General features: G+C 36.4%; 1 protein-coding gene across 1 annotated transcript in view; it reads left to right on the top strand.

Annotated features, from left to right (window-relative positions):
- LOC149841329 (potassium channel KOR1-like) overlaps positions 1-2,089 on the top strand; it is a 44,880-nt gene extending 42,791 nt beyond the window's left edge. Inside the window, exons 12-13 of the mRNA XM_090004760.1 lie at positions 328-449; positions 1,598-2,089. Of these exons, the coding sequence (XP_089860886.1) occupies positions 328-449; positions 1,598-1,851 (376 nt within the window). The 3' untranslated portion in view covers positions 1,852-2,089. The remainder of the gene's footprint in view (positions 1-327; positions 450-1,597) is intronic.
- The last annotated feature ends 14,776 nt before the right edge of the window (positions 2,090-16,865 follow it).

Raw genomic sequence — 16,865 nt, 5'->3', positions numbered from 1 at the left:
TTACAAATACTCATTGTAGAAAAGAAAGCAAAGTTTTTTTTTTTCTATTTGAATGTAGAAGAAAGTTCAACATCCAAGACTTTTCCTTTCTCAAGTTATTTGCTCGTCTTTTGTATTTTTTTAAAATGCCCTGTCTAGTTAGGTGCATGACCCTACTGAGACAGGTCTTTTGCTTTTTGGCATTAATATGCTTGAAAGTTTTTGCTATAAAACTCATCCCTTCTGGAACCAGCTTTGGATGAGAGAGAGATCTATTGTTCTTCAATGTCTTTTTTGTTGCTTTCTGTAGTTAATCTTTTGTTTACTTGCGACTATTTTCATTGTCAGATGGGGGAACACTCCCCTTGATGAGGGTCACAGATGTGGGAGTAAACCAATAGTAGATTTACTCGAAGCTGTAAAATCTTCCCAGTTGTTGCAGTTCCCTGACTGCGCTAAAGAAATCCAAGGTAAAATTTGCTATCGCTTTTATTTTTTAATAGATGTTTCTGAAGAATCATCACGAACTTGTCAAACCCTCAGCATACACAAAATGTTGCATTCTTGTTAAGCTGACTCACCATAGGTGTAGCTCCATGATAATTCATAAATTAAAAGTTCAACAGTTGATATTATTCTTTTGACAAGCGTGGTCACTGCTGAGTTCACCTTTCTATCTATGTATTTTAAAACCCTACCAGGTCTGATCTACAGTCTGGCTCAGCTAGAACTGTAAACCAGTCAAAATCTAGTTAAAAAGTCTTTGCAAGTTGAAAACCTCATTGTAGTGCAGATTCAAATTGAATGCCTTACTGGTTCTCTTAAACTAATATTGAAAATTGATTTTACACAAAGATGTAGCTGTTTAAGGGTAAAATCTTTTCTTCTAGTTCTGGTGTACCTCCTGTCACCACTTATTGAAGATGTTGATTTGCAAACGTATATTTGATATTGAGGATAATCTTTTTCTATTAAAAAGAAGACATCAAGGGTATCCTTTATATATTTCCTTAAGTTTCTAATGTAACTTGAAGTTTCTTCTTTTCTTTTCCTGAAATGAAGATGTCCCTGTATTTTTTCTGCAACTAGGTCCAATTGTTAACCTGGATGAACTCCCTGCAGTTGGGCATGTTAAAACAAGCATCCATGACTCAGGACAGTGATGGGCCTTATATTGAGTTAGGTCCTGTAAATGGACTGCTAGTATCCCTTGAGCTTCAAACCGATACAATCTGTGTAGAACTAGCGAATTATGGAGTAGGTCTTCAGAGGTGGGGACGGATGAAAATGATTGTTATGTTTAGTCTTTTCTTTGTAGTTCTTTCAGGATAGAGCTTTAGATATTACATCTTTCCTTTCAGAAGGTTTTCTTGAATAGTCTTGGATTTTTTGAAGATTTAGATCATGAAATCTTCTTTTGCACTTTTGAGTTAATTGAGATGATGCCGTATTAAGAAATCTAATGTTGTGTTTTGATGCTAAAATTTGCAACATTTTGTGCAATTTCACCAAGTTTTTGTTCACTTTCCATAACATGGTAATTTACAGTAACGAAAATTTGTATTCCTGGATCCTCACTGACAAGTGCCCGTGACAATTTCATTGCTTTCAAAAGCAGAGAAGCGCCAACGGAAGAAATGCACTGTGTTGCCCTTCCATCCGTGGGAACCAAAGGACAAGAGAGAAGGAATTGTGATGTGGGTACCAGATACGCTTGATGAACTGATCGAGTCTGCTGAAAAGAAGCTCAACCATTCATCTTCCTGTCTCTTATCCGAAGATGCAGGTAAAATCCTGGATGTGGAAATGATTTCTGATGGTCAGAGATTATATTTGGTTAGCAAGGGTGACAGTGATCTATGGGGATCATAAAGCATGACAAACAATTGCAGATCTTCAGCAGTGCAGGCTTGTATTAATTTTTTGAATAATAAATCTGCATTTACTGTGAGTACTTGCTACCACCGCTTCTTAAACCAAAATCCAGGACATGAATGAGGTTACAATCTAATCATCAAATTCGATTAAACTGTAATGGTCCGAATCTATTTGTTTGTATTGTCAACCCTTTTGAGGGAACTGAACATCAGGATATCAGATTTATAGGAAATCCGAATCTATTTGTATGTAACCCTTTTGAGGGAACTGATCAGGTCAGATTTATAGGAAAATTCAGGATATGAGCATTAGCAGTTCTGTCCATTGGATTAAATGGAAACTCTCTTGAATTGGATAATGTTGTGAACAAGGCTGACTGTGATTGATCCAAAGAAAATGCACCACTGCAATCCCTGCACAACCTTATAAGCATTAGTTAAACCATTTCCTTGCAAGATTAAGACCTTATTGGAGAAAAAAAACGTGAAATATCACGTTACCTGAGATTCCCCGAACCGGGACCTGTTAGTGGCAGGTCGTGATTGGGCTCAAGTCTGTGTCCAGCCCAAGCTTAACATCTTCACAACCCTAGCCCCAAGGAGAATGAACCTAGTACAGAAGGCAAAAGGGTTAGTGCTTTGCCTGATTTCCAAACAGAAGACACTTGTTCCCATGACCTGGAAGGTAACACCAAGGGCATGTTTGTTTCATGTAATTTTCATGGGAAAATGCTGAGCTGACATCCTTTTCCCTTCCTTTCCCATCATGAGTAAAGCAAACATCTAGGCATCATGGTAGGAAAGTGTCATGCTGGCACAAGTGGGCATCTGGACACCCAATTTTTTTGAAGCCTAGAGTGCTGTCCTGCCCTAGGATGGCATTCCTTTGTGCCGTTCGCCCCATTGAGCGCAGGGATAAGCTTCTTAAAGAAGCGTTTCTCAGTCGAACACGAACTCTTCTTGTGTGTGTTCGTGTGGGACTTTTCAGGGATAAATCTGGATTTTATTGGCGGTGAGCTTTGAGCTCAGAGATTGAAAACCTACTTCTCCTTTACCTTTCTGTGGAGAAGGACGACCAAAACTTGAAATGTCCGTCCCACATCTTTTAAACGGATTTTGAGAAGGGTTTTGTGAAATTCAGGTAAATTTTATTTTTTTACGGCAAAATATTTGTCAATAGGACCATATTTTTTTTCTGCCACCTACCATTTTTCATGTGCAAATCCTTTTATACCTCCCCCTTATGAAAGCATTCTCATGGAAAGGCTGAGGTGACGGGATTATTTAAAAGTATATGCCCCAAATGAACGGCATGGTAGTCTTAAACCCCGGGAGAGTGGGTTGGCTCCACAGTGCGGCTCCATACCTGTTACAGGTTTGATCGCAAAGGGGAATCGAACTCATGATCTCCAGTGCCTCTGGACATCCCCTTGCCCTAACCATCTAGGAGGCCCTTCAGAAGTTGGGGCCCGTCATGTGATTATGTCAATTAGTTGGGGTTTTAAATCACAAGTATTCAGTGTTAACAATCACACATGATAAAGCTTAACAGATTGTTGTGGTAGATTCATAAGGTTGAGAACAGGATGAGATTTTACAAGCATAAGAGCCCCAGAGGTGATCCAGAATTCTGAAAGGGAGGAAATGCATAAAATTATGCATGCAAAGCATCAGCACCTTCACATGAAAATCCATTCACGTCTCCCCCATGTGTAGTGCTGTCAAAATCCAAATAACTACTCGTTGGATTCAGGTTTTGCCAGGTCAAGAAAATGAAATCTCAAACCTGGATCTGTATAATTTAAGGAGCCTGTTTTTACCAATATATATATATATATATATATATATATATATATATATATATATATATATATATATATATATATATATAGAGAGAGAGAGAGAGAGAGAGAGAGAGAGAGAGAGTACTCGGGTCAAGCTGTATCGGGTTGGATATTTGACCAAATCATAACCCAAGCTTTACTTTCATATTACTTGGATCCAGTTCTGAGACTTCATTTTTTATGCCATACCTGGGTATTCAGGTCAGGGTCGGTTCGGGCACTTGATACAAACCCAACCCAGTGACAGCCCTACCAGTAGTGGTAAACGAGCCGAATGAACCGAACAGGGCATGTTCGGGGTTGGCTCGTTTAATAGTGGATTGAGCTCGTGGCTCAGCTCATGTTCATGTTTAGCCGACCCGAGTTCGAGCTCGGCGCCCATGAATGAGACGAGCTGGCTCGTGTAAAAACATTTCATGTTATTTGTAACATAGTATATATATTTTTATATATTATACTTGAAAATATACATTACTTTTTATTAATTACAGTAATAGTCCATATTTTATGTATATTTTTCATTCATCCTTCTTTTTTATGTATATTTTATGCATTCTTTCTTTTATATATTATACAAAATATATATTATCCATAAAAATATATATATTTTATCTATACGAGCACTATCAAGCCGAGCTGAGCTGAACACCATGTGTTCGGGCTCGACTTGTTTAAGCTAAATGAGCTGCTCATGGCTCAGCTTGCCAACTATATGAACCGATCACTAATGAGTTCATGACGAGCCTAAAGAGAAAAGAAATGTAAAGAGAAAGAAGAAGACACAAGATATACGTGGTTCAGATTTGATAATCCTACGTCCATGGCTAAGAGAAACTCACTTCTTGATTATTACAAGGAAAAAATGTACAAATAAATACACATAGAAGGCAGTCAAGCAAAAATGATGCCAACCGAAAATGTGGAATCAAATGTGGGATAGCTTTCCTTTGTTTTTAGGGATATGATGTCGTGAATCTTGGTAAATTCGATCTTCCATCTCTTTAGGATTCTCACTCTGAGCAATATGATAAGGTCCATCAGTTTCCGACTAATCTGACCTTATCTCAATCTTGAAGTTATTGATCTTTTCCATAATCGTCTCCTTCATTTTAGGTAACTTTTTTTGATCTCCTTCTATTTGGTGTCTTCTGATCACAAATGTAGTTTTATCCATTGTATTATATCTATCTAACATTTTTTAGATATATTTTTATCCAAAACGCTTTCAGTCTCCCTCAAACTAAGTCAACTGCATATGCCAAGTTTACCCCTCAAAACTCCAAGTTGTTATCTTCCCAATGCCTTAATAAAAATGTCTCCAAGCTGTCTGTCTGATTTCACAAACTTTGTGATGAGATTTTCATGAGCTACCATCTCTCTTACATAGTAGAAATCTATCTAAATATGCTTTGATCTGTTATGAAAGACAAGATTGATTGACATATGAAGAGCACTTATGTTGTCACAATAAAGAGTAGGTGGCTTCATAACAGGAATTCCAATGTCACACAATAATGAGAGCAACCAAGTGAGTTCAGGAGCAGTTGATGTCATAGCTTGATATTTAGATTTAGAACTGGACCTAACAACAATAATCTATTTCTTTGCACTCCATGATATGCGATTGCTCCTGAGAAAAGTGCAAAATTCGGTAGTAGATCTTCTAGTGATTGGACAACCAACCCAATCAGTGTCGCAGAATGCATATAACTCAAGGGTGCTTTGAGAGAGAATTTTCATTCTGAAATCAATGGTTCCTTTGACATACCAAAAAATTCGCTTGCCTTCTTAAAAATATTTGATTTTTGGTGTGTGCATGAACTAACTAATATAGTTTACTCCAAAAGAGAGTTTCGGTCTTGTGATGGTGAGGTATTGTAGAGAACGTACAATACTTCTATATAAAGTAGGGTTCTCAAAGTCGTGATCACTCTCTATATTTACCTGACTCTTGGAAATCATAGGGGTGTTCATTGGCTCGCATTCAAACATTTTTGCCCATTATAAAAATTCTTTAGCATATTTAGTTTAACACAACAATATTTCATCTTTGGTATAGACGACTTCAATGCCTAAGAAGTAATGGAGTTTCCTTAGGTCTTTGATAGAAATTTCTTTTTGCAATTCACCATAAAAATCGTGTATTATTGTTTTTAGTCAAAACCATATCATCCACATAGAGTAGCAAAATCAGAATATTTTATTTGGAGTGAAAAGTAAACATGGAGAGGTCCGACACACAACTGAAAAAACTATAGGAGAATAAGAAAATTTTTAATCGTTCAAACTAGGCACGAGAAGCTTAGCGCAACCCATATAAAGCCTTCTTGAGTTCGCAAATATGCTTAGGATATTTTTCGTATTCAAAATCTGGGGGTTGTTTCATGTAAACAAACTTCATTTAGGGATTCATGAAGAAAAGCATTTTTCACATCTAACTGTTTGATAACCCAGTCCTTAACAGTGGCCACCATGAAAACAACTCTATACCAGCAGGGCGTATGACTGGAGAAAAAGTTTCTTGAAAATCAATCTCTTTGATTTGATTGAAACCACGCTTAACTAAATGTACTTTAAGTCTATCCAATCTTCCATCAACTTTTAGTTTAGTTTTAAAAAGCCATTTTGAACCCACTACGTTCATGAACGATTTTTATTGAACTAAGTCCCAAGTGTGGTTAACAGCTAAAGCTGAAATTTCTTCATCCATGGTAAGTTTTCATCATGGATGAGTTAAGGCTTCTTTGATGAACTTTGATTCTCTTGGAATTGAATCATATAAAATGTGAAGATTAAGATATTTGAGATTTGGTTTAAAGATACATATCATACTTCTAGTCACCCTAGAGTTAGTGGTTCGTGTCTGTTCTTGAGTAGCCTCGTCATTTTCCATTGAAAGAACCTGACATTCTTCAAGATCCTCCTCATGAGGATGGTCAAACTCTATGTTAACACCCATTTCAACTTTGATCAGACCATATCTCAATCTTAAAGTTATCGATCTTTGCCATGACCATCTCCTTCATTTTAGGTAACTTTTCCTGATCTCCTTCCATTTGATGTCTTCTGGTTACGAATATAGTTTTATCCCCTATATTATCTCTATCTAAACGTTCTTATCCAAAATGCTTTCAGAGCAGAACCAAGCTGAGTCACGAGCTGATCTGTTCATTTACCAGCCCTACCTACCAGTGTGAATGGATTTCTATGGAAAAGCCGTACTGGCAGGAGTTTTTAGAAACTTGTGAAAAGTATATGTAAGGCATGCCCCATGAGAAAATAATGGATGTGGAAGCCTCATGTTTTCCCATGCTTAGCATCGACATATGAAAATGGCTGCTCATGCAGGAAAACGTGGAGCCCATTGCGGAGCCACGTGAGCCTGTCCTTTTCGTAGGGTGCATTTGTTTCACTTTCTGTAGGAAAAGCAACCCTTTTTTCCTGTAGGAAAGGGCCGTTTTCCAGTGGATTCAAACATTTAATTTGCTTGTGTTATTTTTTTGAAAATGAAAAAAAGAGTGGATCCACATCTGGTTCAAAACTCAATACCGAAATTCTAAATCCCATCTAAGCTTCCGTGGTATTGGATCCGATGGAAAGAGGAGGAAAAAACTTTTCCCTTTTTTTATGCCGAAAAGTCTATTGTATTTCCTTGACTAATTTGGATCCCAGTTCTAATAAACATAGCCATATTTGTTCAAGATGCGACCCAGATTTTGCTGCAATCCATCTGGAACTAAGAATACTGATCGGATCCAGGTCAGACCCGAATCTGAATCTGACCTATTTGCATCCCTAAATGGGTCGGATGTTGGTAGAGGGGCCCACTCATAATGGGTGGCAATAGTGAGCCCACAAGGTTGGTTGGGCTGATCACGGCCCCTTTTTGTGCACCTAATGCAATCTTGATGATTAGAGGAATATATGTGCCAAACAGAAAAGGAAAACTCCCATTGGCCTACCTCGATTGATGCTCTGCAATTTATTTACCCCAAAGGGTTTGGCGTACTGGGATGGGGCTTTGGCTGCTAGGCAGGCCGTCTATGTTCAAACCCCATGAGCGTCAGCTTTTGTGCTAGCCGAAGCGTGGCAATTCCTCGGAGGCAAAGAGTAATCCTACAGAGTTTTACGTCGTTAGGACAGTGATTGTAAGTACGGCAGGAAGAGCCAGTGTGACTAGGTCTCTGATCCTGTAGGCAGTTTCTTCATGTGAATATAAAAAAAAAACAATATCATGCAGATATAAATGTAAAATTGTGATATTTTTGTCTAAACAATAAAAATGTTTGATATTTTTTAAAATATCAAGATATAGTGGGCATTTAAAATGGCGATTAGAATACCACTTTTTATATTTTAAAAGTGTTGCTTATCGAAAAAAAACTATCTTTTTTTTTGGATGCTTTCTTTGTCGAAAAAAAGTGTTGCTTATGTCAATTATATCAGGTTAATGATTAATTCATGAATGGATTCGATGCTTATGAATCGAGCAACAGAAAAAGAAATTAAGAAAAGTTTCACTCTCTACTCAATGGTGATCATGCCACAAGTGACTTTCTAACCTATCATTGTCATCATGCCTTATCTTAACTACGTGGGATGGACTTTATGAGTCTCACTTTCTCATTCCTTTCTAATGTAAAGTTATAACTTTAGTCACTTTACAATAATATAATATCACCTCTAGCTAGTTGCTTCTTTTCAGATCATCGGTGGTCTTCCTTTTTATTCTAATTTCTTCTACTTGTGTCTAACATTTTTTTACTGGTACCATAATAGGGTTTCTTGCAATATATCTAAACATCTATAATGGCATTCTTCAATTTTTTTTATTGGTAGAACTCTAGATGTAGTATGATATACTCCTTTGTAGGATTATCCTTTTTTTCAAAACTTCAGACATCCATCCTAACAGACACAACACATATATTTCCATTGGTTGATCCCTAGCAAATTCACCATGTGAAGCACATCCACATGGTTGGATTTGCAAAAACAGTGTTGAAAATGCCCATATTTTAAGTTCTCATATTTTAGTAAAATCTCTCTCTCTCTCTCTCTCTCTCTCTCTCTATATATATATATATATATATATATATATATATATATATATATATATATATATATATATATATATATATAAGAAAATGAAAACCTCTACCCAATAGAAAACCTCCCAAACCTACTCAAGAAGAAACATTTATCCAATTTTTGGTGTTTTTTTTCTCAAAATTATGACCTTACATGTGTTTAGCATAGTTGATTTACTAGAAATTGATACTTGGATCATGCATTTTGGTTGAAAAAAATGGTATTTGGAGCCTATGAAATTGTAGATCATTGATTTTGAAACCTTGTATAAACATATCCATGCATCAAAATCACATGCTCCAAGGACCGATTTCTAAAAAAACAAGATCAAATTTGTAAAGTCAGAATTTTTAAAAAACACCAAAAATCTGATAAATATTTCTTATTGGGTAGGTTTGGGAGGTTTTCTATTGGGTAGGTTTTCATTTTCCTATATTATATATATACATAGATTTACTAGAATATAAGAACTAAAAATATGGGCATTTCCAACACGATTTTTGCAAATCCAACACGTGGATGTGCTTGAGATGATGAATTTGCTAGGAATCAACATTGAATCATGTATTTTCAATGAAAAATATGATTTTTGAATGTTTGAATATTTATGAAGATTATGATCCATTGATTTTAAAGCTTAAAAAAATTTCATTAATGCATAAAAATTGGATGATTCAAGAGCGGGTTCTTATAAAACCAAGCATATAGATCACATCCATACAATTAGCTTCAAGAGAAAAGAAATAAAAATCTACAAAAATTGTGGTTCACACATTAGTTTTCAGATTTCTTGTTCTCATATTCTAGTGACCTCTCTCTCTCTCTCTCTCTTTATATATATATATATATATATATATATATATATATATATATATATATATATATATATATATATATATATAAAGAGAGAGAGAGAGAGAGAAAGAGAGGAGGTTTTATATATGTTGCCTCCTATTTCATTTGGTGACTATTAGGATCCTCTAAAAATTATAGTTTTAGGTGTTTTATATTAGATATGAACCACTGCATGTTTTATATTTAATAAACAATATGATAAACACGTCTCATGATTCAAATCTAACATGAAAAAACCTAAAAATATAATTTTTGGATGGTTCTAACGGCGACTAATAAGAGAGAGTGCTTTTATGCATTGAAAATTTTATTTCCAAGGCATTTCTAATCTTGGATGTGCCAACTTGCTTTTTTACAAGTGGGATAAGCTGATAAACTGTATTTTTGTTTTGGTGAGGGCGGCTTGTCCTCTATCCCCCACTGCTTCACGGTTTTGAAACCTCCACGCATTCATCATGCAAACACACAATAAAAAAGAAAAAAAAGGTGGACTGTATGTAGTTGTCATCTTTGTGACATCACAACCCACTTGGTTCCCATATGTCCCTGTGCACATAAAGCTCAATAGTGCAGCCTGCTTGTCTTTTTTAGGTGGGCCCCACTTGTTTAAACGTATAGCGTGTGAGTCCACATCGGCGAGAGTGGAGTATTTCTTCCACGTGATGATTGCCCTTTTTTTTTTTCTGTTGTTGGGTTGGCAAGCTGGGGATAAGTTGATAACCCTAGTGGTGGTTTAGAGCTTACACTAGGGGCGTCAATGGGTTGGGTTTGACCCAGACCCGACCCATACCAAACCCTATAGGATTAGGGTTTGGTAATGAATAATATGGTCCTAATACAATTGGGGTCAGATTCAAAGGATCGAAATAATGTGTATCCGGATATGGTTTGTAAAAAAGATAAAAAGAAAATTTATTTTATAGGGTATGTTCTGGGTCTGGTTCATGTAATCCTTATAAGATTCAGATATGGTTTCTCTTACGGTGGGTTTGATTGGACTTGAATCCAGACCCAGTACTAGCATCTCAAATCATGTCTGAGTCTGATTTCACCTGGGTTTGGTATCACGTCTGAGTCTGATTTCACCTGGGTTTGGTATCACGTCTGAGTCTGATTTCACCTGGGTTTGAACCAAACCCAACCCATTGACACCACTAGTGTCTCGGGCTTATTTAAAAAAAGGTGAAAACATGGCGAGCCGGAACAACTAGTTTACAAGTCATAATCTTCATCAATGACTCACTATTTAGGGCTAGGGTTGAACAAGCCGAGCTTGACATGTTTGTGCTCAGCTCATTTACCCAAACAAGCTGGCTCGTAGCTCCGCTTGCCGAGCGCAATTTCTGAGCTGAGCCGAACAGTAGTCTAGTTTTCAAGCCCTACTTGGGGCCCATGTCTAATGGGACACGACTGAACATGCTCTTGAACAACCAGATGCCTGGTGCGAATATTATTTTAATATTTTATTTTTTTAATATTTTAAATGTTATGTTTGTTTTATATGTTAAAATAACAAAAAAATGAATTGATTAAAAAATTAAAAATTCATATCCACGTGTCTTATTTTTTCAAAAAAAAAAAAAAACTTGTTTGTTGAACTCGAGTCTCATGCATAGTGACAAAAGTTAAAAAAAGGCAAAAACTCAGGAAATCTTGAATTTTTTCATAAATCTCCCATTTTTTTGACAAAATCTCAGCAATAAAAAATAAAAAAATAATTTTTATAGAAAAATATAAATAAAACACATTTAAAAATAAAAACCTCGCGATAAATATCAGTTAAAATGGTAAATATCACGATATTTGTCATGGATTGAAAATCTCGTGAGAAAATACCGTTTTAAACTTTCACGCAATTTCTCGCGATATTATCACGAGATTTTTTATAAATCTTGCGATATTTGTTACATCGGTCTCATGTGTCGTAGTGCAGATATGTGACATAGTTCTCATGCCCCTTTTCTTTTTTTGGTAACTTGACCACCAAATGTTTTGGCCATATATTATAATATATTATATCAGTAATCATTTCCGCTTGGGGCACTGGAAGTAGAAAAAGAATAATATCTTTCCGTTGTTTGTCTAAAAAGATAGAAAAAAAAAAGTTTACATGAATTTTCAGCTTTGTACAAATTTTCTAGCCGTACATGTGAACAATTTCTCCATATTCAGGGGTGAAGAAAATCTTCATTGACAAATTTTTATGCGTATACTGTCTTCCCAACCATAGATCGCTTGTTTTTGTGTGAAAAAATTTCATATGAAAATTCTATATATTTCATCAAGAAAAATTCCAAGTATGAGAGGGGTTTTACCTCATCTAAGGATGACAGTGGACAGGGGGAAGACGTGCCCCTCCCCGCCTCGCTCCGTTTGCACCTGGAATGAAGGACATGAAACAAGGATGAAAGCGAGAATGGAGGTTAAAATAAAAACCCATGCGGGGATGGACTTATGCTTTTCCCCTCCCCGTCCCCGTCTCCAATCCCCAGCTTGCCCCGGCCCAGCCCCGATCCTTCTTTAGGGATGGCAGTGTCCGGAGGAGAAACGGGCTCCCGCCCCATTTAGACTGGGGATGGAGGACATGAAATGGGGATGGAGGCGGGGATCGAGGTTAAAATCAAGACCTTGTCCCCTGCCCCTGCCCCATTTAGACTGGGGAATGAAGGACATGAAACAAGAATGGAGGCCATGATTTTGAGACGGGGCGGGGGTGGAGACCTTGTCCTCTGCCCCTGCCCCGGTCCACTGTCATCCCTAACCTCATCTACTTTGATACTCCCCAAACAAAGTGATCAATGGCTCTGATTTCGATGAGATCCAGGGCCCCTATCATCGATCTCAGCAGAGGAGGGAACTGGTCAGATTCAAACTTGGTGAATGGAACCAACCCAAATTAACATTATTCTTTCTTTTCTTTTCTTTTCTTTTCTTTTCTTTTCTTTTTCTTGTTTTTAAGAGCTCATAAGAGGACTTAAAACATGCTTGGATCCAAAACAATGTTTATTGAACCTATTCGCCACCAGGTCGGATATGGATCTGGTGTTCACCAGTTCAATCTGGGTCCAGGTCTGATTAAAACGTTGGGCCAGACGGATCTGGGTGGCAAGGAATGTTGAGCTTGTTACCAATTATATCAAACCTCATTCCTTCCAACCAAACGGGACCTTGATCTTGTGTCCATTGCAATGCAGACCCTAGAGAATTGTGGTTGGACCATTGAGTCCAAAATTAACTAATTAACCAAACTTTCTCCATGGACCACTAAGTGCAACTAAATGGCCGTATTCAAACCCAAATGGGTCAGGTCCAGGATGAAGGTTTTGCAATTTTTTATGGTCCGACTCCCTCATGTATTCAGTTGTTCCGGATCTGACCCATTTTCATCCCTAAAAAGAGGTCAACCTATAGTTAAACATGGGCTTCAAATGGGCTCATTGTAGGCCAAGCGGGCTGACCACTTTCGAACAGGCTGGGTTCGTTTTGCGCCCCATGAGAAAACAACAGTTTTCTCACAGGAAAGCATCGTCTTCCCATAAAACAAATGGGAAAATAAGGTTTAGTGAAAGAAAATTCTGTGGATTGCAAACCCCACTTCTCAATTTGCAAAAAAAAAAAAATCTGCAACATTGACATACAAATACAAGGACAGCATCATCCCTTTCAGTTTGGTAACCAAAGATTGTCCCAAGGCAGCATATTCCCAGTGTTGTCAGTATCTGCTCGCATTGCCAGAAAATCGACACGATACTGACCTGAATCGGCTATTTTTTAATAAATATAAAAATAGCTTAAATTTATTTTTTTAATATTATTTTAATGGCTTTAACACATGTCGCATTCTAATTGACACTTAATATTCTTTAATTATTTTTTAGCCGATTCAGAACAATTCATTTGAGAATCGGCTGATTCACCTGAATCGTTAGCCAAACAATACAGGTCCGATTCCGATACTGACAACATTGGGCAGCACCCTTTGAGTTCTCACATATCAAAATCAAATAAATTAATGCACAAGTTGGATAAGTCTGAAAACTTCCAATTTATCCACAAGAATACATACAAACTTTTTGCCTCTTTGATGACAGATTAGATACCTCAAAACACAAAAAATATATGCTTGGGGTATATATGCATCTCACGCTATCACAGCAGGATGTGAATATATTGTGTTCGGGTAGGATATTTAACTCGGAACCGATCCATTAAGGCCCTTCCAATCTGTTTGGCTAACTGACCAGATTGGTTATGGACTTTGCAGTTTGCACATCTAAAATCCACAGTGAAAGAAAAAAAATCCAATTCACATGTAAAGTCAGATATGATGATATTCACAAATATCAGCAGTATTTTGATTTTATCATGATATTACTAACGTTTTTTTATTTTCTTTTTTATCTTTAAAATCTGTTTATGTTTTACGTATTTTATTAGAAATTCAAACCCTGCTTTTCCTAAAAAACCCGATCTTTTATTGGTCTTTTCAAGACATAAGTTTAATGTAAATTAACTCTTAAAGTGATTTTTTATTAACTAAAATTAAATATTTTGCGGCAGGGGTGAAATTTTGAAAAATGAAAACGTTTTTTGTGCGACAGAGTATTTAAGACAAAAGTTTTGATGGTTATTTGAAAATGACCTTTGGATTTATACGATGGAGAATTTCATTTAAGGACCAACCTTTTGCCTCTAATTATAAATATGGGCCACACTTTTTGAAATTCTAAACATGGCCCAAACTTTTCTTGTAAACTGAGACCTCATGTCAAACATCAATCCTGTTGGAAAAAGTATGCTCTTTTTTATTTCTCGTAAATTGAAAAGTACTCAAAAGGAAAAGTAAACCAATGGGTTCAGCTTGTCTGGTAGGATCGGCTAGTGCGTCACCTTGTGTGGTAAGAGCAGCTAGTGCGTCACCGAGGTTGCAGGTTCAGGGTCTGCCTAACCCCCAACTTGCCTTTCAAAAGAAAAAGAAAACAGTTCCAACTCTTAATAACGAAGGTTATTATTGTAATTTAACGTATGATTTAACTTGAGTTAAAAGACAAACAATAAATGCAAGTCTTGCTTGACAGTTTTTAGGAAAAGTTTAGTAAATATTTAGAATTTGAAAAATGTGTGACCATATTTGAAATCGGGAGAAAGTTGGCCCTTAAATGAAATTTTCCCTTATATGATATGAGGGCTCCATCGTCAGCATTCATCCGCAGCCCTGACGTCATTCTTCATTTTGCAACTTTCAAGAATACGCTTGATGTTTGCGGTATTTTCACTGCATGCCATTTTGAGCAGTAGAGTCTAGAGTTGGGTGGCAAACTACCACCTTAAATTAAGGGGTATCACATGATCCTGATCCTGATCCTGATCCTGATCCTGATCCTGATCCTTATCCTTAGCCAGTTTGATAGGATTCGGGTTTGGTATGAGAGGGGGCACTATTAAGGACTCGGGTTCTTATAGAATCCAAATAATATATGGACTGAGTATGGTTTATGAAATTTCATACCAGATCTAAATCTGACTTGAGTACCAATTAAGATCTGTACATTTTTAATGTAAAAATTCTAACATATTATTTTATCGAGTATAGGCCAAGTCTGGTTTATCTAATCTTAATTGGACCTGGGTATAGTTTTATGTATGATAAGTCCAGTCAGACGTAAGTCTGGTTCTGGTACCAACATCTTTTAGTTGGATCTGAGTCAAACCGCCCATTTCTCCCTGGGAACGGAACCCATTGACCTCCCCCCCACCCACCACCACACACATAAATGTGACAAAGGAGGAATTGGACACAGTTAGTTAACCAAATTAACAGAATAAGGCAACTTTCTTATGCCGTTTATTTGGATAAAAAGGTGCATCCAAACACGCCATTAGGGAGTTGTGGAACAGATTTTTCCAAGATAATCGGGGATAATTTAGGAACTTGCATAGCCATCCTTGAGCAAATTTCACAACTTAGCCAGATTTCTTCATAAGTGGATGCGTCTCCACCACTTCATAATAGTCCCTAACAGTTTTTCATACCAAGTCCACACAATCTTATTGGATCTATTTAACAATGAGTTTTACTGTGAATGTTTTTTTTTATGAAGGAGCATCGGGATCCATGCTCCACATGTGATTAGTAGGTGAGATCCAAATCCAAAATTTTGATCCAAAATGCAAAACCAAACTTACCGGATCGGTTTTTTATTCATTTGGGCAAATTTGAGATGCAAGGATATTTTGATAATTTTATGCACCGTTTTTTTTAGAATTTTGCGTAATATATCTCAAAAAATTCAGTTTTATATTTGGTTCTTATTTTGTGAATTTTTGAAACCACGAACAATATTGTATTATTTTTATTTTATTTTTTATTTTTGGTAAGAGTCAGATCTTACATATCCAGATAGTTTTAGTACCCCATAAAATTCATTTTGTAATACTAGAGGGCGTCAATGAGTAGATTATTTTTTCGAATCTATATTTAAATCCAATTTTTGAGAGGAAGCCCTAATTAAACAAGTAATCTATTTTGATTGGGCCTTGAGGAAGGTGACCACCTAAATGGCCAACAAAAGGCTAGCCACCTCACCTTAAGCTTCATTAGACTAAGATCAAGGTGCCGCCCAAATGATCCACGTCTTAACAAGTTGAGTGGTTCTCCATTGGTCACGTGGGAGGAGAATATATATATAGGACAAACATTTTGAATGTTAGCTTGTCATTGGCCACCAAGGAGGTGGCCTCACTTGTAGCGAATGAGAGGCTATGCTACAACTCCCTTACATTTAAAATTATTTTAGCAAAAACATAAAAAAAACTTTTTGACTAACTTGAAAAAAAATCTAAAAAGAATATGAAAGAAACAATAGACCTGAACTTGTGTTTGCAACAAAAATGTGATTTGTAAGAATTTCATAATTTTAATTTATAATATATATATATATATATATGAGGTATTTTTGAAACTCTGAGTTATACTTTTATATTTAGGACTTAGGGCAAGTTTGTAAATAATGGATTTTATAAGGACAAAATTGTAAATCTTGAACATGAGAAGGGCATATTGATAAATTATTTTCTTTCAAGAGCAATATCATCTTTTTTATAGAAGCAGCTGGCTAAAATACACTCAGCTCAACCTCCACCTTTTTGTTTCTAACATGTGGCTTAAAACCAGTTAAAAATATATTTTTAAGCTTAAGATAAAACCCTTAAGCTTTGT

Source organism: Nuphar pumila, chromosome 4 (genome assembly GCF_984573655.1).
Source record: "Nuphar pumila chromosome 4, dmNupPumi1.hap1.1, whole genome shotgun sequence".
Taxonomy (NCBI): Eukaryota; Viridiplantae; Streptophyta; class Magnoliopsida; order Nymphaeales; family Nymphaeaceae; genus Nuphar; species Nuphar pumila.
The sequence above is the reverse complement of the archived record's forward strand: the minus strand, read 5'-3'. Positions and strand labels throughout refer to the sequence as shown.